General features: G+C 44.9%; 1 protein-coding gene across 1 annotated transcript in view; it reads right to left on the bottom strand.

Annotated features, from left to right (window-relative positions):
• Positions 1–26,669, bottom strand: part of SORL1 (sortilin related receptor 1) — a 158,838-nt gene that overhangs the window by 40,689 nt on the left and 91,480 nt on the right. Inside the window, exons 20-29 of the mRNA XM_044751649.2 lie at positions 25,894–26,140; positions 25,095–25,233; positions 19,617–19,790; positions 17,677–17,790; positions 13,857–13,979; positions 11,656–11,775; positions 5,935–6,060; positions 3,115–3,222; positions 1,407–1,538; positions 378–509 (exon numbers count right to left, since the gene is read on the bottom strand). Coding sequence (XP_044607584.1) covers positions 378–509; positions 1,407–1,538; positions 3,115–3,222; positions 5,935–6,060; positions 11,656–11,775; positions 13,857–13,979; positions 17,677–17,790; positions 19,617–19,790; positions 25,095–25,233; positions 25,894–26,140 — 1,415 coding nt within the window. The remainder of the gene's footprint in view (positions 1–377; positions 510–1,406; positions 1,539–3,114; positions 3,223–5,934; positions 6,061–11,655; positions 11,776–13,856; positions 13,980–17,676; positions 17,791–19,616; positions 19,791–25,094; positions 25,234–25,893; positions 26,141–26,669) is intronic.

Below are 26,669 nucleotides of genomic sequence, written 5' to 3' on the forward strand. Positions count from 1 at the left end.
AAACAAATGACCTAATATTGATTAAAATCCAATGGTGACAAGGACTTTATTACATTGTGGTATCTATAACTTTCAGTGGGGAGGGGGAAGCACACTCCAAAATATTTACCGTAATTCCTTTACCATATTCCCTATACATAATGTGAACTTCCCAACTAGGGAAAGACAACGAAATGGAATACACATCCCCTGGGATCAGGTTCCCACCTCAAGACTCAGTTCCTTACATGGAGATTCAAGAACTGGCAGGAACTACTGCTGAGGAAGGAGAAGGCACAGCCAGCCTGAGAGTGTGCTGAGCGTCCCCTCCTTAAGTACAGGAGCCACTAGGACCTGACCATCGGGGACGAGAGGACGCAGATCTAAGATCTTCTTACCACAGTTGGCTTCGTCGGAGTAATCGCCACAGTCATCCATCCCGTCGCACTTCCAAATCAAACTGATGCATACTCCATTCAGACACTGGAAACTGAACTCATCGCACACCTTGCGGAACTCGGGGTCGTGGGCTAGAGAAGGAACCAACATCCATAAAATCCGGGTTGCTGACAGACAGAAGACCTCGAAGCAGTAACACTGCTTAGAAACAAGAGGAAAGAGCAAGTGGCCTCCACCAAGGAGGACCCCTTAAAAGCAAGGCAACTGAAGGCCTACGCCCCAGGACTCAGAGGGTGACTGTGTTTGGAGATCAGGCCTTTAAAGAGGCAAATAAGTTAAATGAGGTCCTTAGGGTGGGCCCAAATCCAAGAGGACTGGTGTCCTTTTAAGAAGAGTTCAGGACCCAGACAAGCACAGAGGGAAGACCATGTGAAGACACAGGGAGAAGACTGCCATCTCTCAGCCAAGAAGAGAGGCCTCAGAAGAAACCAACCCTGCTGACACCTTGACCTTAGACTTGCAGACTCTAGAACTGTGAGAAAATACATTTCTGTTGTTCAAGCCACCCATTCTGGGTCCTTTGTGATGGCAGCCCGAGCAGATTGATACAAGTACTCACTCCACGCAGGGCACTGTGTTAGGAACGGGCTATAGCAGGGAAGGAGACAGACCTGCTCCTGGGAAGCACCCATTCCAGCAGGGGTAGAGGGGCAGGAAAATAAACATGTGGTGTGCAAAGTGGTGGTAAGTGCCGTGAAGACCCTGGAGTAAGGCAAGGGGGCTACAGAGGGATGGAGGTGCAGGAAAGGCCTGTCGGAGAAGGTGACGTTGGAGCCAAGATCTTGGTCATTCTCTGTGACACACCAATGACTAATAAGCAGTACTTCTGAAGCAACAAACATAAGTCTTTCTCAGAAAACGCACTCCATCCAGAACTGTAAACTAGGGGGAGGTGTATCCCCAGAGTGGCCCACCCCTTGCAGTTTCTTCCATGACCTCGAGTTCCCTCCCCCGCCGGCCCCACTCACAGCATCCCGCAAACTCCGCGTCCTCATCGGAGCCGTCACGGCACTGGACGATGCCGTCACACACCATGGAGTGGAACAGGCATTGCTGGCGGTTCTTACACACGAAGTCCATGAAGCGTGTGCAGAGGGGCTCTGAAGGAGTCCAGGGAGGAGAAAAGGCTGTGAGCACTCGGGGCTGGCAGGCCCTCGCTAACCCTGAGCGAGCACCCCGTTACAGATGTGTGCTCCGGAAACAGTACAGCCACTGTTTACCCAGCATTTGCTTTGTGCGAAGACCTGACCGAAGCACTTGACAGAGAAGTACATCATTAAACTCTCAAGACGATATTATGAGAGATTTTACTGTCCTGTTTTGAAAATGAAACAGAGGGGAACGGCAGCATTAAGTTTTTCCAAGAGCACACAGCTCCTGAGGGAGGAGCCAAAACAAATCCAGAGCCATCTGACATCAAAGCCCATCTTAACCACTATTAACATACTACTGATTTCCTAATACGGGGTTGGGAAACTTTTTCCGTAAAGGATCAGTGTTATGGACTGAATTATAACTCCCATCAAATTCATCAGTTGAAGCCCTAATCCCCAGCGTGACTATTTGCAGACAGGGCCTTTAAAGAGGTAATTAAGGTTAAACAAGGTCAATAAGGGTAAAAGAGGTAAGTTAAGGTTAAAAAGATCAGGGTGGAGCCCTAATCCAATAGGACCGGTGTCCTTAAAAGAAGAGACAGCAGAGACGCAAGCACTGAGAAAAGGCCGTGTGAGGACACAGCAAGAAGGTAGCCTTTGGACTTGAACTGCACCATAGGCTTGTCCCTAGGTCCCAGCCTGCTGGCCCACTCTGCAGATTTTGGACTTACCAGCCTTCATAATCGTACAAGCCAATTCCTTAAAATAAATCTCTCTCTAGAGACATACACATCCTACTGGTTCTGCTTCTCTAGAGCACCGTAACACAACTAGAGAGCAAATGCTCAAGGCTCTGCAGGTCGTTCAGTCTCTATTACAACTATCAAACTCTGCCACTGCAGCACGAAGCAGTCAGTGACAACGAGTCAGCAAATGGCAGTGCCTGTGCTCAGAGTAAACTCCAGTGAACAGAAACAGGTGATGGGCTGGATTCCCCCCACAAGCCGCTCTGCCAACCCCTGCGCGACTGCATCAGTTCTCAATCTGCACATTAGAAGCACCTGGAGCACTTTGAAAACTCCCAGTGCCCAAGCCTACTCTAGAGTGATTAAATCAGACTCCGCGGGTGAGAGCCAGGCTCCAGGAGCCGTAGAGCTCCCCACGTGGTTCCTATGCATACTCAAGGATGAGCCCTCTGACCAAGACAACCTTTCTGGGTCTAAGGAAAAATGGGGATAAAAAGGGTCACCTGGCCTAAAACTGTTACCTGAGTGATCATCAGCGACACTAATAAAACAATAAAGTAGGAGAAATAAGTGTCCAGCTCAAAACAATTGGTGGATGCACAGAACATACCGCAGCTAAACGACAATGTTCACTGAATTATGACCTAATTCCACAGTCGCTCCCCCATGGCCCCTCGCCCTGCCAGGATCGGCCTCTCAGAGTCCTGGTGAAGCACTCAGAGCCAACTCGGTTCAAAGCTAACCACAGGCAGGTCCTGAGGAAATGAAAGGATTTAGTCCCATCTATGCCCTTCCCTCACACCGCCAGCTGCCTCCCCGGGCCGGAGAGGACTCACCACAGTGCTGTTCATCCGAGCCGTCGGAGCAGTCCCGCAGACCATCGCAGTGCTTGCTGGACGGGATGCAGGTGCCGTTCGGGCAGCGGAACCCATTGCACTTCTTCTCTGAAATGTAATTCAGTCAAAGAGAAGAATGAGGAAGAGCAAACAGGCAGGCACTCTCATACACGGTGGCGGGGTATAAATGTGTACCAGCCAAGGAGGGCAACTTGCAACAGCTACCCCAATTACAAATGGGTATATCCTTTGACCCGGCGATGCCACTTCTAGAAATGTCATCTACCTACACAAGTGAAAAATAATATAAATACGAGGTTATTCATTGCAACAGTTTGCAATCAACTAAAAACTACCCATATGTCCATCAAAAAGGGTCTTTGTAATAAATTACTATACACTGGAATAAAGAGAATGAAGCAGCACTGTGTAAAAATAAGGCCTGGATATATAGTTATGTGCAAAACCAAAGTACAATACAATGTGCACAGCATACTACTTGTGTAAAACAGGACAAGAATATGCAATATATTTAAACTTGCATATATGCACAAAAATATTCTGCAAGGATGTACGACCACGGTTTCCTATGGGGACAGCGTGGGAATTGGGCACTTGTTCTAGATATGCTAAGAATTTTAGACTTCACACTTAGTATAGAATTCTTAGCATGAGGTCACTCTTTCTCCTGAACAGAGAGCTACTGCCAGACATGAGGCTTAAAAATCAGTTCTAGCAGGTCAGTCGTGGCCGCCGCAAACCCAACTCTCAGCAGAATACTTCCAGAAGGATTAGTTGTAAGGCAAGAAAATATGTTTTAATCCTGTAGAAAGTCATCATTCCTAGGAAATTATTCAAAGGACATCAAACAGAAATGGTAAATGAGTACCACATGTTGGGGAAATATTTAATGTCACTAACTCTAAAAAGTTTTTTAAACAGTATAAAATTAAGACACAAGACAAACTCCCACTTATCACATCAGTGAAAACAACTAAAAAGGTAAAACGTAACATCAACGGAGACCTGGGGAAATATACAACGTATGACTGATGGAGATGCTTTTGGTAGAATCACTTGAAAATGAAATCTGGAAACACTTAATGAGAATCATTCAAAGCGATCAGAACCTTCAACCCAGCAATTCCATGTTGAGGAACACGTCCCGGGAAGTATCTCAAAGGAAAAACAAGCCTTTCCAAGGACATGAATAGTATTACTGTGCATAACAGAGTAAAACAGAGTAAAACTAAAAACACTCAAATGCCCAAACAGGAAGTGACTAAGTAAGTTAAGGTAATATAAAGTGACAAAAACACTAATAACAGAAAAATACAGATATATGGAAACATCTTTGTTTACTACTGTAACACGAAAGGAGTAGAATACATAACAACATGTAGACAATGACTACAACCTCATGAAAATTTGGAATATATGATGTGAAATAATAGAAAATATATATTGGTCTCTGACCCTGGTTATAGGCAGAGAGCTCCTAAAACCCGTGTAATTTCCTGGGTGATAGGAGTGTCTTTTGTTCTAATGAGGTGATGCTCAGTGGGCTCCTGAATAGCTTGAGGATGGAGCTGGTTACCAAGAAAACCATGCCATGATTAGAGGCCTAGAACTTTCTATCCCATGCCCACATCCTCCAGGAAAGGGAGAAGGATGGAGACTGAGCTAATGATCAATCATGCCTATGTGATGAAGCCTCCATAAAAAAATCCCAGAAGTATAAGTTTCAGAGAGCTTCTGGGTTGCTGAACACATGGAGGCGCTGGGAGGGTGGCGTGCCTGGAGAGCGTGTGGAAGCTCCATGCCCTTCCCCATGCCTCGCCCTACGCCTCTCCTCCATCTGAATGTTCATCTCTATCCGTTATCACATCCTTTTATAATAAACCAAGAAATGTAATTGTTTCCCTGAGTTCTGTGAGCCATTCTAGCAAGTTATCACACCCAAGGAGGAGTTGTGAGAATCCAGATTTATAGCTGCTCAGTCAGAAGTACAGGTGACAACTGGGGACCTGTGACTGTCATCTGAAGTAGAGGAAAGTTTTGTGGGACTGAGCACTTAACCTGTGGGATTGATGCTATCTTGAGGAAGACAGTGTCGGGACTGAATTAAATAGTAGGACACCCAGCTGGTGTCCGAGAGCTGCTTGGTGTGGAAAATACACATTTGGTGGCCAAGAAGTGTCAGAAGTCAAGTATTCTGTAAGAAGAGTATTGATAGTGGAGGAGAAACACAGGGAGTTTTTCCTACAGACATACGGCAAAGGGATAGAGAACCTTAAAAACATTTTGTCTAAAAAAGTGTTTTATATATTGTATTTGTGTGGCAGCTATTTCGTGGTTAATTTCTATTGTGAAGGTGATTGATTATCTCAGAATTCTTCTTTAAATCAATTATAGTGAAACAGTTCCACCTCAGGGGTAGTGAGCCATTTTCCCAAAGGACCATAATAGAGAACTCAAGTGTGCCATTTATACAGGAACTGTTGGCTGGTTTCTGGCAGGACACTGGGAATGTGACTGTATTTAGTACTCTGGGTAGGTTAGTTGGTTTCTATTCCTGCTCTTCAAATTGTTATAAAAAAGCAGTGAGGCAAACTGCTTGCCTGAGAATTCAGACTACATAACACAGCCCTATATATCCTATGGCAAGGCCCCAGAGAAAGCGGGCAGGCTTGTTTAGTTGTCAGAGTGGGTACACGGGCACAGCAGAACAGCATTTCATTTCCTGGCCCATCTGTGCCTCTTTTCCTGAACAGCAGACAGTGGAGAAGCTGCGGGTGGGGCCAAAGCATTTGCATTTACCACAGTTGACTGGATCCTCATCAGAACCATCTTGGCAATCTGTGTCACCGTCACACGCCCACCGCTGGGGGATGCAGTGCCCGTTGTGACACTGGAAGTTGGAGGCCTCACAGGTGTGATAGATGGCTGCCAGCAAAAGAGAAGAGAAACTGTCAATGCCTCCCGTGTCTTCACTCCCATCAACCATCGAGGGGCTGACTGAAAAGAAGGATTGTACTAGGTAATAAGGTAGGAACTAGAGGGTCTGAGTTTCTCCTTGGCAAGGAGGTAGGCACCTGGGGCTGCCCTTATGGTGGAGTGCAGCCTCCTGAATGAGCGAGGACTTGAGTTTATGGGTTTATAAATGTCACACAAGCACAGATAGACACATTAAGAGATCATTATCTTTTCACGACAACCTATGAGTTAAGGATTACAGATGAGAAACAGGCTCTGAGAGATAAGAAACTCGTCCACATTCACAAAGATAATTAAGTAATAGCACCAGGGCTGTCCAAGTCCAAAGGCGGTGCCTTTTTTACTCTACCTTGCTGTTCTATCTTCCCACATAAATCCTCTCACTCATCCAGCTTCTGTAGGATAAGGAGAGGTGATGTGTGATCAGGACACTGAGTTCTAGACCTGGTCCAGCAACTGTTTGGGAGTCTCAGTTTCATCACCTATGTTGATATCTAGGACCCTTGTAAGCTCTGAAAGGCCATGATTTTATAATTCTAAATAAACTACTCAACTTCAAATGTGGAAAACCCCAGGTTCAATGAGCATAAAAGATTTATCCAAAATCACAAAGAAAGCAGGCCCCAGAATCTAGAATTGTCTAACTTTCTGGACAATCAGGAATGACGTCTACCAGCCAACAATACATGGCAGCCACTACAATCATGCAAAGAAAAAAAGAGGTAACTGAAACAGAGTCACTGTTACAAATGAAGAGAGCTCATTTGCATACACAGGCTGAGGCCACCTGGAAGTCATTTAGAAACATCTCAAAACCTCAGTCAAAGACTAGTTCAAATGCATAATATCTGCCTCAAACCCAACCACACTTCTAACCACCTTTTCCATCAGATTTCCCCTTCCTTTCTGAAACGGAAAGTTGTTTCTGTCTGTTGATCACTGAATGAAAGCCAGGAGTGGCCTTGTTTACAACCGGCATAAAATAATATCACCAAGATAAACGGGCTCTGTGTTAGTTTAACTACGTGGACAGGATGTCTTCCCAAGAGAAGGAGGCAAAACAAACAGAAGTGGGTTGTTGACTGCAAACTATAGTGACTTATTCAATCGAGATGGTTGGCAATAAGCTACTCAAGGGTTGGGAAAATTGGTTTCCACCGCCCTCCAGAATTCCTCCCGAATTTGAGGCTATTTTTTGCAATAGTCTGAAATACGAAAAACTCAATTTTTCAAACCACTTTAAAACAAGCGGTGGTCCATTATCTGTTGTCTTATCTCTCTGAAGACCAAGGTTCTATCTGGTAGCATGTAAACAAGTCTATAGGAAGTTTCAATACTTTACAATCTTTGGAACTCAGAATCCTTAAACATCTTTTTTAAATATATGTATATCTCTGATGAGAGGAATAAGTGTATCCTACATGGTTGCATGAGCATTTGTCCTATTAACAGCTATTGCCTGCAATACTTTTGGTCTATTGGTTTTACAACCTGACAGCCCTGAAAGAAATTCTTTACCGAAGCTTTGTTCACTTTCATAAAAGATCCTATTGCCTAAACTCATTGCCATATTTACTGATCTACTTGCTATTATTCAGCCTATGCATTTCACTTTTAATTGAGAACAATTTCAGAATGCTAATGGAGTTTCCAAATGACGATTCTGGGAGGCACGTCTGAGATCTCCAGATTCTGTCAGGGAAGCTGAGCTCAGAAGGACTAACCAGTTTGCACAGTTTCATTCAAGTAGCCAGGTATGACTGGAATGCTTAACATATCCTCTTTTTCTGAATTTTCCTGTCTTCTGAGTAACTTACTAGCTCTGTGACAGAGTGTCTGGTAAATAATACATGCTCAATTAATAATTTTTTAAATTATGAGAATGGAAGAGATTGACTTTAATACAGACTAAAGAATTTGGGGAATAAAAAGAAGAATCTTTTGCATGGCAGAATTCGTTGTGACTGCAAGAATGAAAAGCTAATGGGGTAAATGATCATCAAATTAGAATCTCAGGGTTTCTAATAGAGGCCATTATCTGACAACTTGGACAGATCTTTCCTGACTCAGCAAGACCCACTGTAATATCTGATCAAACGCCTTAACCAAATAAAAGTGGGGCAAAAAGAGATGAATTAATTACTATGACAAGGAAAGCAGTGCCTCATTTATTACAAAGCACTGGACTATTAGGAAGTGAATGAGGGGGGAAATGTTAATATCAACACAATCTGAATGATTAATGACACAAAATAATATAAAGCATAAAGAAAGGGCACTGAAAAATAAAAGGCAGACGTGAAAATGAACCAAACAGAAATTCTAGATGTAAAAGATATAGTTATAGAAATAAAAATAGCTCAGTGGATGAGTGAAACAGCAAATTACACTCAGCTGAAAAGAGAACTGTGGAATTGGAAGAGAAATCTGAGGAAGTAACTCAGATTCTAGCACAGAGTCATGAAGAGACAGCAAATATAAAAAAAAAGGGGCACGAACAACAGAATGAGACAGTTCAACAAATGGGTGATAGTAACAGCTGAAGACAAGACCAGCGAAACTAGCTAATAGACATAGCTGAAAAGATAGTGGCTGTAATTCTCCAGAATTGATGAAAAACATAAATCCTCAGATTTTAGAAGGGAAACAAGTCTCAAGCAGGATAAATAAAAATAATTCCATACCTAGGTAGGTAAAACTGCTTAACAACAACAAAAAGAAAAACACTGAAAACCTAAAGATAACTAGAGAGAAAAGAATGTCTCATTGTTTTTCGAACTGATAACCTGACAGGAGAATTCAAATCAACACAAAAGAAGCCAGAAGGAACTGGAGTAATTCCTTCAAAATACTTATGGAAAATTACTACAAACCCTGAAACCCAGATCCATCTGACTTCAGGATTGACAGTGAAATAAAGACATGTTTACATAAACAAAATCTTGAAAGAGTTTAGCACTCAGATTCCCGCAGTAAGAAAGACTGAAGGATGTACATTAAGAGGAAGCACCAGATACGAGCAGCAACTGGTACATAGGTAGGTACCTGTAAATAAGTTCAATTACTAAAAGATAACAATGACTCATTTTAGAATTTTTTAAATGTAAAACTAAAATAGCAAGAAATTCGTGTTTTAAAATACCAAGTATTTACTGAGCATGTTAGTTTTGGAACCGTGGACAGAGATCGGAGTCACAGTATTATGAAGTCTTGCAGGTTTAGGGAAGGGGAAAAGACATTAAGAATACCCACAAGAGGGGCTGGCCCCGTGGCCGAGTGGTTAAGTTCGCGCGCTCCGCTGCAGGCGGCCCAGTGTTTCGTTGGTTCGAATCCTGGGCGCGGACATGGCGCTGCTCGTCAGGCCACGCTGAGGCAGCGTCCCACATGCCACAACTAGAAGAACCCACAACGAAGAATATACAACTATGTACCAGAGGGGCTTTGGGGAGAAAAAAGGAAAAAAATAAAATCTTAAAAAAAAAAAAAAAGAATACACACAAGATGTCAAAGGATAACAGCTACAAGAACAGAAGGCAAATGTTTAAGTTCAAAACTAATGCAAGGGGATGAAGAGAAGGGAATAAAGAAAACTTAACCCCGTGGAAAGCAAAAAGTGGGGAGGAGAAGAGCAAAGAAAACTCCCAGCACAGACCATGCGTGCCAGCCAAGGCCAACAGGAAGTCAGCTGGTCCAACCTATTTTCTTTGGCTTTGCACATGACTTAATTTATTAGGTCAGGAAATGAAGTGACACGCCACACATCTTAATGAGTTCACATCTGACCTCTGACTATTTTGAGATGACGGGGAAGGAGAATCATCTTTAAAAGGTTCGGAAGACCAGCCTTTGCAACCAGGCTGCAGTTCAGGTGCAAACACTACATTTTCCCCAGTTAGCCCTGCCAGAGAAAGCCAGAGATAAAACCAGGAGTCTATGGCAAGCCCACCCACAGAAATGAAGCTGTTAATTCATTCCGGAGGACCGGCACACTGCTGAAGCTCAAGTTTGACTAATATGGTTATGCTAACAAGATGTTCAATCATCCTGCAATTTACAAACCTAAGTGCACTGAATTATAACCAATTATCCCCTCGAACCCGAAGCTTTCAAAGAGCATTCATGTGTTTCCTAGGCTGATAGCAGTTCCTTCAGGGACCTTGGTTTGTCCTCCTTCTGCAGGCCATACTTGCGTATGGAGAAGCACTTTCCTGCAATCCTTCCAGAAGAAGAGGTGCAGACACCGACACCGCACCAGAAAGGACATGGGGGAAGTTTACACAGGGATGGAATTTGGCACTATCACAGATCATCCTGCATGACGTATATGACATTTGAGGAGATCCATTTACTCCTTAAGGCCGCATAAGGTCCCCTCTAAACTAAAATGAATGGAGAGAAGCAGTTGTGTAAAATTACCCAAACAAGAAGGGTTCTGTGCGCATGTACTCTGCCAGGCGCTGGACACTGAGGGATACAAAGGAGTACATGCTCATTTCCGCCCTTGAGGAACTAAATCTAAACCAAACCATAACACAGCTATTTGTATTTAAGTTTGGAATATGCTAACAGATCTACCTTCTTTTATTTGCTTTTACAAATTAGTAGGCATGCTTTGAGCTCCCATATGCTGGGCAGTGTAGGTACTGTCGGGGTGAGGTAGATTAAGACACAGATTTAGAAGTCACTCCTCTAATCATAAGAGTAATGATCCACACCAGACGATTGAGAAGATGACTCATTAATGATGAATTGCAAAAAGAAGGCCGAATTATCACGGTGTAAAAGCAGATCTGCCCTCATCATAAATGGTTACACGAAACATATTTATTTCCATCACTGGAGGGGTTTAAGGAAGAACTGAATGGCAATTTCTAGAGGGGGCTGCGGAGAAAATTTACTCATCAGGTAGTGGAATTTGTTTTTATTCTGCCACAATTTCCCCCAACTCCTTGCCCTCCCCAGCTCCACCATAATGTATATTGCTCTCATTCATTCATTCATAAAAAAGTGTAAGGAACATGAGTGAAGCTATCACCCAACAGAAGAATTAGAACATTACCTCTACACCATCAAGCCTTCCTTGTATCCTCATGTTGTTTCCAACTTTATTTTTAATGACATCTTACCCTAAACAGCTAGAAGCACAGTTTAAGGCTTCACTGATTGCAGAAGCCGCTGATGCTCCATTCGAGAACATGAGCTAGTTCAGTGCTACTCAATGGATGGTCCCCAGACCAGGGGCCAGTCTGTAAACTGGTCCTGAAGAAATGAGAAGCTTGAGCCAGACGTAAATCAATTATATCACTCAGGACACTGTTTAATTCAGTTAACATTTCTTCACACTAAAAATTTCTGGATGAAGGAAGCGGGGTATCAATTTACATTTCAGTCAACCTTATCCTAGATGGCTCTTTGAGAAGCACTGAACTACCTAAGTTCTCAGATCTATTTCCTAGAGGCCAGATTCTATGATCACGGAGGGCTGCAATGCCAACCCGCACACGAACGGATGAGTGCTGTTAAGGGAGTCCAGGAAATACTGACCAGTACAGTTGGCTTCGTCAGACCAGTCCCTGCAGTCGTTGTCCCCGTCACACACCCAGGAGGAGCGGATGCACATGCCGGAGCTGCAATTGTATTCGTCACTGCGGCACTGGTGCATTTCTACAGGTGAGACCAAAAAGACAGAGACGTGAGGACAAAAGCTTGCTCAGAATTCTGTCTCTGGTGTCCACGCTCCTGAGGGTTAGAGATGCACCCATTATTGCTGATCACCCAGAGACAGCATGGATGAAGACACTTTAACCAGGGATGTGAGGTCATCAAGGATGGTTTCCAACTAATGTGTTGCAAATGGAGGGTAGGAGTGCCGAATTACTGACATCCTCGGACTCCTGCCACTGCTGCCTCCAGGCAAGAGCAGCCTCGTCCTTTGATGCACTTTACAAATACTATCACTCTCTAGCTTGCTATGATGGGAAGGAGGTTGGGAAGCAATGCTCTAGTTGCCCAGAAAGTAGAATTTTCAAGAAACAGAAGACTTCTAGAGACAGAGCCTGTGGTTTCAGAAAAGGAGTAATGAGAACTCTGAATATGCTGATCAATAGGAGATGCTCGGCTCAGGGAAAGCGAGCTCAGTGCTGAGCTTCTAGAACACAGAAGACACAGCTCGGGACTTTCTGTGGGTGGAGTTCCAGGGATTGGCTTTGGGCTGTCTCTAGAAGGGTAGGGGCCCATGGCAAATGAACCAGTGAGGCCTGACCAGGACGTGAAGGGAGGCTACACTGGCTGTAGGCCCTGTGTCCTTAAAGCAGAACTTTCAGATGGAATTGTAAAGATTCTATAAAAAAAAAAAAGGAGTAGCCAAGCCTGGGGCCCAGGGTGGCTGCCTTGGTCGTCTCACTCAAGACAGGCTGATGGTGAAGTTGGTGATTCAGGTATTTATGAGGAAACAGTCTGGACACTTATGAAGAGGAAGGGAGCTTGGGATGGAGTCAGGACATACTGGCGTGAATGGGCCACGGATGGAGAATCTGAGGGGAATGAAACTGCTTAATGGTCAAGAGCGTGCCCACTGAGCAAGACAACACCAGAAACCCTCAACCATGTGGAGCTTCCTTCCTACTCAAGCAAACCTAGCTGGGCACTTTAACCCTCGGAGAATGCTGAGGAGGAAACGGGAGGAAGGAAGGGAAAACAGTTGTAAACTCAAAAGACTGTTTTCTGGAACTTCACATTTTTACAAAGATGAAGGAAAATTATGTAACCTTCCAAAAAAACTCCTCTGAGAGCCAGACAAGAAGCATTGCCCAGCTCCTCTTGTTTCAGTCCCTGTGAGTCACACTACCGCTGGGGATAAGCAGGCCCTGTCCAGGAGCATACGCACAGCTTGTCTGGACCTGTCCCAGCGGACAGGCAGAAAGAGCCCGCAGGGCCACACCAGCTCATCACAACATGTGGGTCAGCGTCTGGCCTCCATTCTCACTTCCCTTTCACACTACGATCCCTCCAACCTGGGGAACTATGTGTACTGCATGATGTTTCCTCCTTCGATGATCAGCAACTCTGAGTTTGGTACCAGAGCCCAGGAACTAAGACAGGCCTCGTGAAACATGGCAGGACTGTGCGACAGAAAGGCATGGGAAACAAGGGTTCCACTTCCCCATTCAAACTCGTTGTGTCACCTTGCATAAGCCCCCTGACCTCTACGGACCTCAGTCATTTAATCTGGACATTAAAAGGGCTGAACTAGAGAATCCATCACTCCTTGCAATTCCAACACGCTATTTTTCTAAATATAAAAATTCCATTGACAAAACAGATGTTCAAACAATGTTTGTACCATCTGCTGACTAACAGAACTTAGTGAACTAGATTGGTTTAAAAAAAAAAAAACCAGTTCACAAAGGTATAGTCTGTGTCTCTGTATCTTTTTCTCACAGCCTCCTAGAGGTGTGAGCCAAGTCTGTATAGCTGTTAATAACTGTCTGAACTCATTTAGAAGTCTTTCTTACCATCACATTGATGCTTACATCATCTCTGCAAGGTAAAGCAGGGTCCACAGCTTTATGAATGAATCAACCCTGCCATGTGGATGGAGGTGGTCACGCAGCTGGACACCATAAATCCTGAAACAGCTTTCAGAAATCCTCCACATCCAACCCACCCCATCCACTAGTACAGCACAGTAAGCAAGGGTGCTGCCCCCCTCTGGAACGGGGTTCCTGGACATCATGTCCCCTTACCACAGTGACTTTCATCGCTGTTGTCTCCACAGTCATCCTCAAGGTCACATTTGTAGGAGAGTGGGATACAGGACCCAGACTCCTGACAACGGAACTGGGTGTCCAGATCACAAATGGTAGTAGCTAAAATGGGGAAGAGAGATGATAATCGTTAGGTACAATTCATCCCCCTCAACACAAACATCCCACTGGAAAGCCAAGTGAAAAAAGAAGGAAGCAGATTTTAATCGTAGCAAAAGAAACAGAAAACCTAGGTTTATGGAAAAAACACACTGCGTGAGAACCTGAAATTTACAACCAAGGGAGATAAAGACCTCTCTCTCCATGGACAGCATCCAGATTGGCACAGGGCTGGGAGAAGTGAGAAACTGTCACCTGGCTGAGAGAGAGTGATGGCACAGATTACCTCCTGAGATCCCCTCAGACGTGAAGGTGTCTTCTAAATAAGTGGCAGAAATATCTCTATCTAGAAAACTACCATCAGGAAGTGCAATTTCATACAGGAAGCTGGCACCTCATCATAAAGATGACAGAGGTGGCATGGAGGTAGAATTCTGCAGCAGGAACATGGGCCCTGCAGTCAAGACTGGGTTTCAAATCTTGGCTCTGCCTCTTCCTTGAGCAATTAATTTTAACCTCCCTGAACCTGTTTTCTCCACAGAATAAGGAGAATAAGGCAATGTGGCCAAGCATTTGTGATGACAGTCAGAAAGACTAGATATGGATCTTAATTCTACCACCTACAACTTACTTATGTAACCATTCAATACCTCTCTTCCCTCCACTGTAAAATGGAGATAATATCTACCCCATGGCATTATTATGAAGGTAAATAAGAAAAGTTGGGGACCAGAACTCATTCAATAGGATGTAAATATAATGAGCTCTAAATAAATGTCACTTCGTTTCCTCATCATTCCTCACGCCCTTCAGCACCAGAATGAGTACAGAATTAGATTTTTCTCCCTCTTCTAAAGAGAAATTATCTGGGCTTAAGTACAATTCCAAAATCCAACAAAAGACCCTCTAGGAAAGGCTTTGGGAAGGAAGGCTACTCTCAGGAGCAGGTGAAACATGAGGTGTGATGTGACAGGACAGAATTCTGGGATGGAGGGGGCGGGGTGGGCCGCGAAGTGAAAAGCTAACAGCAAGAGCGCGGTGAGGCATTCCCAGCGGCTCTTGTTTGAGGCTCCATTTCTTCTCTGTAATTGAGCTCGTGGTGGGAGGCAGGGGATGAATGTAAAAATGACAAGACCGCAGGGATTCACGTCAAAACCCTGAGCGCCTGACAACTACCCGGCACAGGAGTCTGTTTAAGAGGGCGGGAGATCTGCTGACAACATCCTCCCGCGTCTCCCTTTGTCATCACTCCTCTTTCCTGGCAGCTGACAGGATGCCTCATTTAACTTCCCAGACAGTAGTGCAGTCACTGTCCCCCTCCTGCACCCTGCCCATGGACAGGGCGCATCCCGCCATCATGAGAAACACTGCTCTCTCCCCTTGATAAGGGATACACTCAGGAAGGCACAGATAAGCACCTCTTTCTTGGTTCCCAGGCTCCACATTTTAACACTTGCATCCCTCACGGCCTCACCTCTGCCACATCTGACTAGTCAGGACCTGAGCCAATTGGAATTGCAAGAAAGCAGAGCAGAAAGCAAGTCTCAGGTCAAGCCCAGCTGCATTTACAGTAAGCCAGGACAAGGCAGAGCCAGCTGCATAATTCACCCAGAGGAGAAGCTTCAACTCTGCGTGGAGACCTCTGAGGCGGGCAGCAGAGCTCAGGGGCTGATGGGAGGGCAGCACTCTCTGAAGATGGAGGGAGGTCTTTCTCTCAAAACACTGAACCAATATGAGGTCCCAGCTTGTCATGTAACAGAAACCAAAGCCCAAGGAGGAATCACTAGCTACTGGACACGAGGTCATCTATTTATATCTCTCTGCTTCCACTATGTCTCATCATGTCTGGACAATTTTCTTGCAACATGTTAATTCTAAGAAGCAACTCCTTTCCCACCCTGTTTTGTAATAAAGTCTTTCCCAGGATCTGCTCCAATGCTGTTAATACTTATTAATGTTTTTAAGGAGCTCTGGCTGTTCCCTCACAGATACCACACCTTCCTGAGACTCTGGTAGACAGAGAAGGTTTAATCAGTGTCTTTTTTGCAGAAAAGCAACATTCAGAGAAGCTAGTGCTCCCCCAAACCTGCCATTTGGCAAGCTCTTCTCCCTTGGTGTGAACGGCATCCACTGAAGCCAAGGAAATATGATGAAGAAAGGTTTAGTAAATAATCTCCTGTCAGCCAGAAAGGGCAGTACCTAGTATTACAAGGCCCAGACGAATTTTATGAGTTGATTGCTTCTCAAGTTGCTTTCTGGGTGGAGTGGCATGGGAAGCTGGCACAGGCTCTACAGACAGTTGGCTGAATACATCCGCCAGAGGTCAGAGGAGTATATGGAGCCAGGAGCCACCCATTAATCTCTTCTTACAGCACAATATGATAAATGGGCTTCTGGATTTCCAAAGGGGAAATATTTGAAAGAGAAGCCTTCAGACTGGTTTCTGCCCTCCCTGCTCTGGCCTTTCTCCCATCCAATTCATTCTGCCCACAGCTTATCTTTCCAAAGCTAAATCTTATCATGTCATTTCACTGGTTGCCAACTGCTCTTCTGATAACGTTCAAAGGCCCTTGCTGCTCTGGGCCCCACGTACCAGTCCAACCCTCCACTGCCCCACTGCTGCCACTCAAGCTCACAATGCCCACACCTGTTTCCTGACCAGGCAACACTCTCACTTCTGGGCTTTCATACAGACTGCTCCCTGGCCTAGAAATTTCCTCCCTCCACCTCTGCTTGGTTCACCTCTACTCACCCTTCAGGGCTCTTCAAAAGCACCCACCCAGGTTTGATCTGGGTGCCCTTCCTGTGTGCTTATGGGGCTTCCCCATCACAGCTCTCATTGCTGTAACATAACTGGCTGTTTACTTTTCTGACTCCCCCTTCAGACTCTAAACTCTGTGTCCACCTCGATCACCAGAATGTCCCCAGGCCCAGCACAGAGCCTAGAACAAAGAGTCCTCCATAAATACTTATTGAGTGAATGTATGAACATATTATTGATTGACAGAGGGCAAAGCACCTCCTTAGAAGATGAAGTCAAAGCTATCAAAAATTAAATGAAGAGCGACCGGCCTGGTGGCATAGTGTTTAAGTTCACATGCTCTGCTTCAGTGGCCTTGGGTTCACAGGTTCGGATCCTGAGCACAGACCTGGCACGCATTTACATGCACACATACCCCACATTCCAAGCCAAACTAGGCATCACCAATCAATTAGAACAATCTCTTTTGAGCCTGGCAGGCAGTGACATCAACTGAGCGGAGTGCCATACAAGGTAAAAGCTGTTTCCCATCTCTGAAAAGGCTAAATATTGAATTTACAAATCAGGGACTGTGACCTGGTCACCTGCCTCAGGTCACCAGCTTTATCACAATGGTAGGGCCACACTTAGAGCCTACATCACCTGACTCCCAAATCGGTTCAGTTTCAGCCCTGTGATGCCTATTTGTGAATTTCTTGTAATGAGTAGTCCCCTAACTTATGTGGGTTTGTTTTTGAGTAATAACATATATCTAATTGGGTATGGAAATGTGTTCTCTCTTTTCTCCAAGCCCCTTCCACTTAAACGGGCATCACCAATCACAAGGGGCCATTGGCCAGCACCTTAGACTGTAGGTCCCACCCAGGAGGAGCTGATTGGCCTTCTGAGTAACAGTAAATGTTTAACATCCCGAAACCTCGGTCGAGGCGGAGGACTCACGGCAGTTTCTTTCATCGCTCATGTCCCCACAGTCGTTGTCAAAGTCACACCACCAAATGCTGTTGATGCATTTCCCATTGCTGCAGCGATACTGGTTCCGAAGACAGGTGTTCTCTAGCACCAGGGGAGGAAACGACACCAGTGTCACTCTTACTGCTGCACCACAGACCTTCTCTTGCGCATTTCCATTTCTCTTCCTCAAATAACATGCCTTAGATGGTAAAGGGGAAGAGGACGCCAAGCACACGTGCATGCAGGGAAGGAAGCATCTGACAGAAGGCTCCTTCTTCCCTCTTTTAATTACAATTAAAGGAGAAGAGGAGCCTCAGAGGTGGTTACGAAGACGAAAAAGGGGAGTGAGGATGCCAATTGGGTCCAGCGGGGACAGATAACACACATCAACATTAAAACCACTAGCTACACACAGAACTCCTTCATAGACTGTGTCTAAACAGCATTCAAACACACATATTCAATCTATCTATAGTTATATACATATAATATGTATAGTTACACATACTCACATATATTCAATTTTCAACCATGTGGGTTACAAAGATTTTCTTTATATACTCTGAGGGATTTTCCGACCCCGTGACTTCTTTAAAACAAGCAGTTATAATCCCTCACACAGAAAAAATGCATTGTTGAGTAAACTGGGTCAAGAACACGTGATGGTTGGCCTCTTGCTTGCATAACCAGAGGCATTCTAACAGGGAATCTAGAAAAGCCTTTTCCACCTTCTCTGGGAATTGTTAACTCTGTTTCTTTCCAAATAGCTTTAAGACAACATCCAGAGCCTGAAAGAGAGGCTCCTGTCTCTAAGGAGGGAAGGCTCCTCTTTATCCCATTTGTATTTCTTAAGGAAGAGAGAACATAAGGCTCCTCTGTGTGTCTCCCTGCCCTGGACTCAGAGGCTGCCGTGAGAAGGGAGGTTATGATTACAAAGCAAAAACAACCTTGCAAATAAGGACAAGCTGGAATTCGGGCCATCAGTCGGGCCTGCCGTGGCAAGGCCCTCTTCCACGGCTTCACCACAGGGACAGAACGGAGAGCCCGTGGACTACAGAGGTGGTCAGGGTAAAAATTAGACAGGAGGAAAGGATTAAACAGGTTTTCAGGGGAGGAATTTTAGAATCGTGTATTCAGATTCAAAGGAGGAGTGGGACGAGGCTGCTGCCACCACTTGGTCACAGCTTGGAAGTGGAGGCTCAAAGCCCTTTGCAACATCAGTTTGAAAGTTCAGGACATTTCCAGGCTGCCAGGGAGGCAAGAGGGAGGAAAATTCTAGGTGAGACTAGGTGAACCATGAAGTAGTCAAACCAGTCCTTCTGCCAAGACATGGTGGGTCAACTTATAGGAAGCAGGAAAGGCTGGAGAACTGAGACCTGGGGGCCGGATGGGGAGAGGAAGAGGCAGAAGAAAAGAAGGTGGCCTCTGAGGAAAGCCCGTATCATCTGACATTCAACCAAAAAGCATAGCTAGGGGCCGGCCCCATGGCCGAGTGGCTAAGTTCACGTGCTCCGCTTCAGCAGCCCAGGGTTTCGCCGGTTCGAACCCTGGGCACGGACATGGCACTGCTCATCAGGCCACACCGAGGCAGCGTCCCACATGCCACAACTCGAAGGACCCACAACTAAAAATACACAACTATGTACCGGGGGGCTTTGGGGAGCAAAAGAAAAAAAATAAAATCTTAAAACAAAAAAAAAAGGCACAGCTACTATTTCTAAATAAACAGCTTAGGCCTGTTCTGGATGAGGACTGAAGCAGCACCAGCATTAGAACCTAACCCAGGCTGTCTCTAAGTATCCAGTGGATTTTATTTTCACCTTGGGTATTTTTGTTAACCCCAAAACATCAGGGAATAGAGAGATTGGGAGAGAGGAGAAGGAAAGAAGGGAAGGGGGACAATGAGCAGGAAAGAAAAGGGACATTACCTTCTTTGACACAGGTGTTGTTCCTCAGCTGATAGCCGTGAGGGCACTCACACATCAGGTCTCCGGATGGGAGGACACTGCTGGCCACGCCCTCTGGACACCTGCAGCTCTTACTGTTGTTGGCCTTGGGCAGGCACAGCAGGCTGCACGGTTGGGGCACACAGGCATTGCTTCCTAGAGAGAAGACAGACAGCAGCACCCAGGTTAATAAAGAGGAGCTAGAGAATGGAGGGCTGAGAGCCAAAGCAACCGCCTCATTTTACAGACACGACAACATGAAGCTCCAAAAGAGAAAGGTGAAGTGGCCAGCGCTGGGGCAGCTATAGCGCCGACAACCTCTGCTCAGAGCCCTGAGCGAAGGCCTGACCCACATGGGGCCTCGGCAAGATCAGCCTGCCCTGGACCCATACCAGGCATCAGCTGTTCATCCTGGGAATGTGGAATTGAGATACTGAAACACCAATAAGTCATCGGGGAGCTGGAGCTGGAAGAAAAGTCATAGAGTTTGGGTGTCAAAGGTGATGGAGGACAAGCCAGAAGCTGCGCAGAAACAAAGTCAGAGTGTGCACATAAGGTCAGTCTGCAGAGTCGGAGCCTGATCAGACTTATGGAGAAAAGAAGGGCACCAGGGACCCAGGGTGGGGGGAGGGGAGCAGACAGACAGACAATGGCTAGAGCCATTCCTAGCTCCAGTCTCCATAATGCTCCCCTGTACTTCCTATCTTTGGGTTCCTCACTATCTCCTTTTATTCTTTCAATAGCGCTTTTTACTTGTGTTAGCTTGAGTGGGTTTCTGTTCCTTATGACCCTAAAGCCCTTAATTAGAACACACACCTGAGTCATGACGGCCCCCACCCCGACCCCGACAAAACTCCGGGCTTCCCCTTCTCAATTCCTTTGCTCCAGAGAACAGCTGCTGAGCTAAAGGACGAACCAGCCACAGGACTCATTCGCCACTGTCTGTCAAGCAATAAATCCACATAAGGACTAGTTAATGTTGATCTCTCCCACTATTTCCAATCTTTTCTCTGGCTCAGCTCTCCAAAGAGAGTGCCAGATAGAGTCTATACAACCCTTCACTGCCTCTTGAGAGAGAACCTTTGTGGATGAACAATGATAGAAAAGGTGTTTTCCTATCCCCTACAACTTTCCAGGAAGGAAGGGAGAGGATACAAAAACCATTTTGTAACAACTGAAAACATGATACAACTATTGAGCAACATAAAAGCCACGCAAGTTCTGAAAGGTATGTTTTTCCTTTTGCCTATGACTATTGATCATGAAAATAGGGAGAAACAAATGCTGTGATAAAACTCAACTGGTGATGATCCTTCAGTTGTGCCACCTCACGGACAGAATCACATCCAAGGAATCCATTTCCACCCCGCCAAGATTCGAGCTATGACTATCCTGGCCTGCAGCTGGAAAACGGGGTTCATTAATGACAACCAGTATTGACATGGATGATGATTCATGCAGTAGCTTCAGATGTGCTGGCCCTTCATTAGTGTTTAATTGGCATTACCCATATAAAATAAAATTCACAACGATACGGCAACAGTGTTGTTTTGATGCTAAGGACCAAGGAGTACAAGATGTTATCAAATAGACAAAATACACACACCCACAGAGGGAAATCCATATGATGAAACACTCAAAAGTTTCCAAAAATAATTCGATCAACTCTAAAGATTGAAATTATCATAGTAGAATAACTAGCCGACTAGAACAGAAATGCCAAAAATCAGTTCAGCCTGATCTATTCCGTGGGCAGACACTGTTCCTTTATCTCAAATACACACATGCCAGCAGCTACGGGAGGAAATGCAGAATGCCACTAATGAAAAACAACTCCAAAAGGATCTGGAATACGTTCTGTATACTTAAAGGACAACATATCATTCAACGTTCCAAGAAATTAAACAATAGAATATTTGAAAAATACTTAATTACAGGATGATATTTTCACTGGGGCTGTATCTGTAAAATAACGTGACTAACATTTTCACATGCAGAGCAAATGTTCCTACCCAATCAAACAAGAGCCAGAAGTATAGAACCCAAAATGGGATGCAGAGTTTCAGGAGGCTGGTCTAGACAGAGATGGTTGAAACTGCAGTCTGAGAGGCAGGATCCAGGGGCAAAGGCCAAATCAAGCCAGCCAAGTCACTGACCCCAAGAGCTAGGCAAAGCAGGAGTGTGCTGAATGGTACAGAGCCACAGAACAGAAAATGGGTCACCACGTCAGAGAGAACCTGGGAGGGCATGGAGGGAGAATTCAGCAGAGTTCCTCCAGAACATAGCCACACACCCGTCATGCAGGATGCCCCGGTTTCATGTGGGCAAGGTGGGCATTATGAAGAGCATCATCCCAACATGAAGACTGGACAAATGACAGCCATCATCTCTAATGATATCCCCATAGAAGACCAAACACTTAGTCCCAAGATGTCTTCACTGGGCATATTCAGAACATTTTCAGATTTCCGCTTTGGGCATATTCAGAACATTTTCAGATTTCCTCTTTAGAAAACTCCTCCAAACCAGTTTATGAACAAAAAAGGCTCTTCTTATCTTGCTTAATTATCTATACACTTGGCAACTATCAAAATCAAACTATCTCATTATAGATATGTAAAAGCATGTGCTTACTGCAGGCTCTGAAGGAGAATTACAAGAGCTGTAAAATATTTTAACCCATTGCAGCATCAACTGAATACATCAATAACCTTGCAAAGTAAGGCATTTGAAGAAAAAACACTCTTTATGAGGAATTAATTCTAGTAATACTACTCAAAAATCAGCCAGGTATGAAGACAAGAATTGCACCTATTTATAACCAAATATCCCAAATTGACAGATGTTCCAAGTGAACAAAATTTTTATCATAAACAAGAATCAATCAAAATCTAGTACTTCTAAATCACTGTCATATACCAGGCGCTGCTATTCCAACAACAGATGATAGAGGGAGCACAGCCTGATGGCTTTACTGAAGTCAAGCTCTGAAGTCAACCAGGCCATGGTTCAAATTCTTACAACTTACGAAATGTGTGATGTAGAAATTACTGAACCTAATTTTTACTTTCTCATCTATCAGATAGGAACATTCTTAGTACACATTTCGGGCAGATTAACTGAGGTTACATAAACCCATAAAACACATTAGTGTGGTGCTTATGACAAAGCAATTCCTTAAATGGCACAAAGGGTTGCCAAGAGGCATCATGAATTTGCAATCTTCTCGCAGTGTCCAAACAAGCAGGCAGGTTAGAGCAAACAAGTTCGAGGCCAAGAGGCACCCAATGCATACAAGGAGTGCTTGCAACTAAATGCCATTGCAAAAGCTTCGATGTAACACAATCAGAGATTACAAACTTGATTCTCTGGCCCTGGGTCTACATGCAGGTTGTCTCCTAGAAGTAGGAGATAGGCTGTGATTTCCCCTGCATGCATAAAAGAGTCACCTTCATTTAAATTAGCCAGAGTAACTCCCCAGGTCATGGCTATGACTGCAGGTCAGCTGGGATGAAGTGACCTGCCAAGACTGGGGAGTGGGGAGCCCAGGGACCACCAGCTCATCTGGACATTGTGTTTCACAAGCTGCTGTGTACTCAGCAAACAAATGCGTACAAGCACTTGTCAAAAGAAAGACCTGCTCTTCTGGACTGGGTAGTAACTTAGAGAAACGCTGACAATTCACACAGCTTGCTAGTAAGGTCGATCAGTAGGGGTGGGTGTCCTCCACCAAAGGCTCTGAGATTTCAGCCACTGGAGCTGGGAAACACGATTTCCTTTATCTCTCCCTATTTTAAAACAGGCACATCCTCTAAGAAAGAATGTGACTTCTCCATTTAGTGGCAGAACTGGAACAAAAAACCTTTGGGAAAGCTAATTCATATCTGAGGTTTTATTCCCTAATTTATAAAACATGGATGATAATACCAGCCCTCCCCACCTCACAGGTCAGTTGTGAAGACATAACAATAACTCAGACTTACATTTCTAGGATACTTTATAGTTTTCTCATGCTATCTTCATTGGCCCCGAAAGGATAACAGTGACATTGTCAACCAAAAAAGCAAATTCGCCAGTTATTTTACCCTCAAAACGAGTTTATTGGGGAATAGCCAAAAGAATGGCAATTTGGGATCTGCATGCTACAGCAAACCACAGACAAACACTGAGAAACAAAGGAAGGGGATTGCTTCCACAGAGGAAAAGAAGGAGTTGAGTCAGGCTGCTTAGAAGGAAAGTCCATTGGAGAGAGAGTTGAGGGTGGTGGCAACTTCTCATCGGCCGAGTGTGGTGGCTTCTCATTGGTTGAACTGTTGCAGGCAGGGAGGAAAATGTTCCTTCCTCCTGATCAGCACCCTCCTGGTGGAGATGCAAGCATACCTCTCCTCCTGTGTGGAGTAATTGACGATGTAGGATAGGGTGTGAGAGCTCCCCATACAGGCCTTCCCGACTTTGATTTGGTTGAGTTTCCTTTATTATAAGCATATTATTTCCCTTTGTCAATTTTCTCTTAGCACAGGGCCAGCCAAAACCCACAAAGCAATGTCAACATTCCAGTTCAAAACAGGAAACCCAGCAGTTTGTCAATAAAGGAGAGTCAGCTGACCAGGATGCTATTTAATCCTGCTGAGATAAAGAGGGTGCTTATTAAAGGGACTATTCTTCTTGGGAGTACCCTGATCTCTCTCCTCTCAAATCAATAGGATGTTTGGGAGATAGACAAGAGAAAGGGCAGTCAAGTAAGAAAGAAGGCTTTCTACTGAATAGTCTCCCTCCAGGACCAGCAGGTTCAAAGCCTTACCCAACAACCTTAAAGCCAGCTACACTCACCGGCAACTCTTCCCTTCCCTTTTCATCCCTTCCGCTTTCAACAAATATGAATTGAGCACACACTAAGACATGGGCACTCATAAAATTGTTGAGCAAAAAAAGACGCAATCTCCTTCTTCCTGGGGTTTAGAGCTCCATGGTGGGGACAAATTAGGTAAGTGCTCACATAACGACACCTAGTATTACAAGGGAGATAGATGCTCAGTGAGCAATAGGTCGTCTGGGCAAACAGAGAACAAGATGGGACCCCTGTCAGGAAGCAGCAACTGGCTGTGCACCCAGCACAGCGTCACTCCCTGTAAGGGTGCCAGTGGGGATTAAGCATATGCTGAGCCTCTCCAGCTGCAAGAAAACCACACCACCAATCAGTAAGGGGCCAAAGGCAGGAGGAGGGTGTAATTACCCACCAAGCACCAACACTCCAGCAGGCAAAAACATGCCATCTTCCAGCTGTTTGTGTATCATTAGAAAAGAAATTAAGATGTCATTAGGAAGAAATTAAATAATGTGCATGTTGTCGTGACAACAAAGATGCAGGCTGCCAGATCCTGCTCTGAGCAGAGATTGCCCACACCCAACCCCTTTCTAGAGATCAACTTGATAGAGATTAAGGAGGAGACGCTGCCTTACCAGTTGTCTTCCCCTTGTAGAAAATCTTCATGTCCATCAGCCCTGTGAGCTGGCTTGCAAGAATCGCCATCTGGGACCCGCTGTATTTGGAGGCTCGGAATATGCTGAGTTGTGACCAGTCATCCCAGTAGATTTCATTCTGAAAAGAAAGCCCTTGCTCTTTAGTCCAGCTCTATAGTCCCTTATTGCGGGCCCTCAGTAAGAACAGGAGCTCTGCCATGCAGAGGACACCTAACATTCATTGGCTGAATGATTGGCCTGATCAAGGCTCCACTTAAATGTAAGAGTCAGGGATTTTATCCAAACCTCACCAAATATCCACACAGAAGGAACTGCCCAAGTGTATCTATCCAATAAGCATTCAAGTTTGACCAGAAGCCCAACCCCTCAGTTCATAATCTGCTTCCCAACGTTGGGAAGAACCATTTTGTTCTCTCAAGTCAAAGCAGAAGTGACAGGCAGCAGAGGTGGTGCAGAGCTCAGCTAAGCCATCAGGAAGAAAGTGAGCAAACCTCACAAGAGACAAAGACCGGACCCAAAATGAGGCTACCAAACACCGAAGGGCAAACCGGGAATTTTCATGTGAAGTAACCTCAACCTTTAACCCTCTGAAATGTGAACAGTGAGCACCCTGGACCCATGGCACCTCTATCTGGCATCCCTTCATAGGCGCTGAAGTAAACTGTCTCAAATTCAGAAATGAGCTGATTTCCTAGAAGTGAGACAAGCATCTCTCACCTAGATGGGTTTGTACTCTGGGTAAAAACCCAGAGTTTTACCCAGAGTCAGCAGGCCCCACCTTAAAGACAGCAATGGCGTAGGGGTGTGGGAGGTTATCCAGGATGATCGAGCGCTGCTGGCCACTGAAAGTGATCCGCTCAATGCAGTCCAGATAGGCATCTGTCCAGTAGATCCACTGGTCATCCACAGCAATGCCGTTGGGCCACTTCACATCCTCTGACACAAGACGATGGACAGCGGAACCATCCATATTGCTCCGATAAATACCAGGCTTCAGGTCTCCCCAGTCAGTCCAGAACATCAGTCTGGTTAAAACCAGGAAAGAGCACACTCACAACAGAACTAGAGAAACGGGAGCTCAAATACTACTCCAAAGAGGTTAAGAAGCTCCTCAAGAACAAGTCGGCCGATTATTTCAGCATTATTATTATAATCTGTAATTATAATACTTAAAACCCCTCAATTCCTTGACCCAGAAATTCCTTTACTGGAATACATCTATGGATATAACCAAGTCACGCAAAGATAACGCACAAAGATGTTCATCACACCACTGTTCATACTAGCAAAAATATATACATATATATACAGGTGTCGCTTGATATCCAGGAAAGATTGGTTCCAAGAACCCCTGAGGACACCATACTAAAATGAATACAGGCAGCTCTCTGTATCCACAGACACAAAGCCCGTGGAGAGAGAGCGCTGACAGAATATATATTTAGGTGTATATAACACGTATACTCCTCAAAATACACTGTGGTATATAAAAAAGAATATCAAGAAGCCTAAAAATCTACATGCGCTCACGTGAAACTATCTTTAAACCATATT

This window comes from Equus asinus, chromosome 20, assembly GCF_041296235.1.
Source record: "Equus asinus isolate D_3611 breed Donkey chromosome 20, EquAss-T2T_v2, whole genome shotgun sequence".
Lineage (NCBI taxonomy): Eukaryota > Metazoa > Chordata > Mammalia > Perissodactyla > Equidae > Equus > Equus asinus.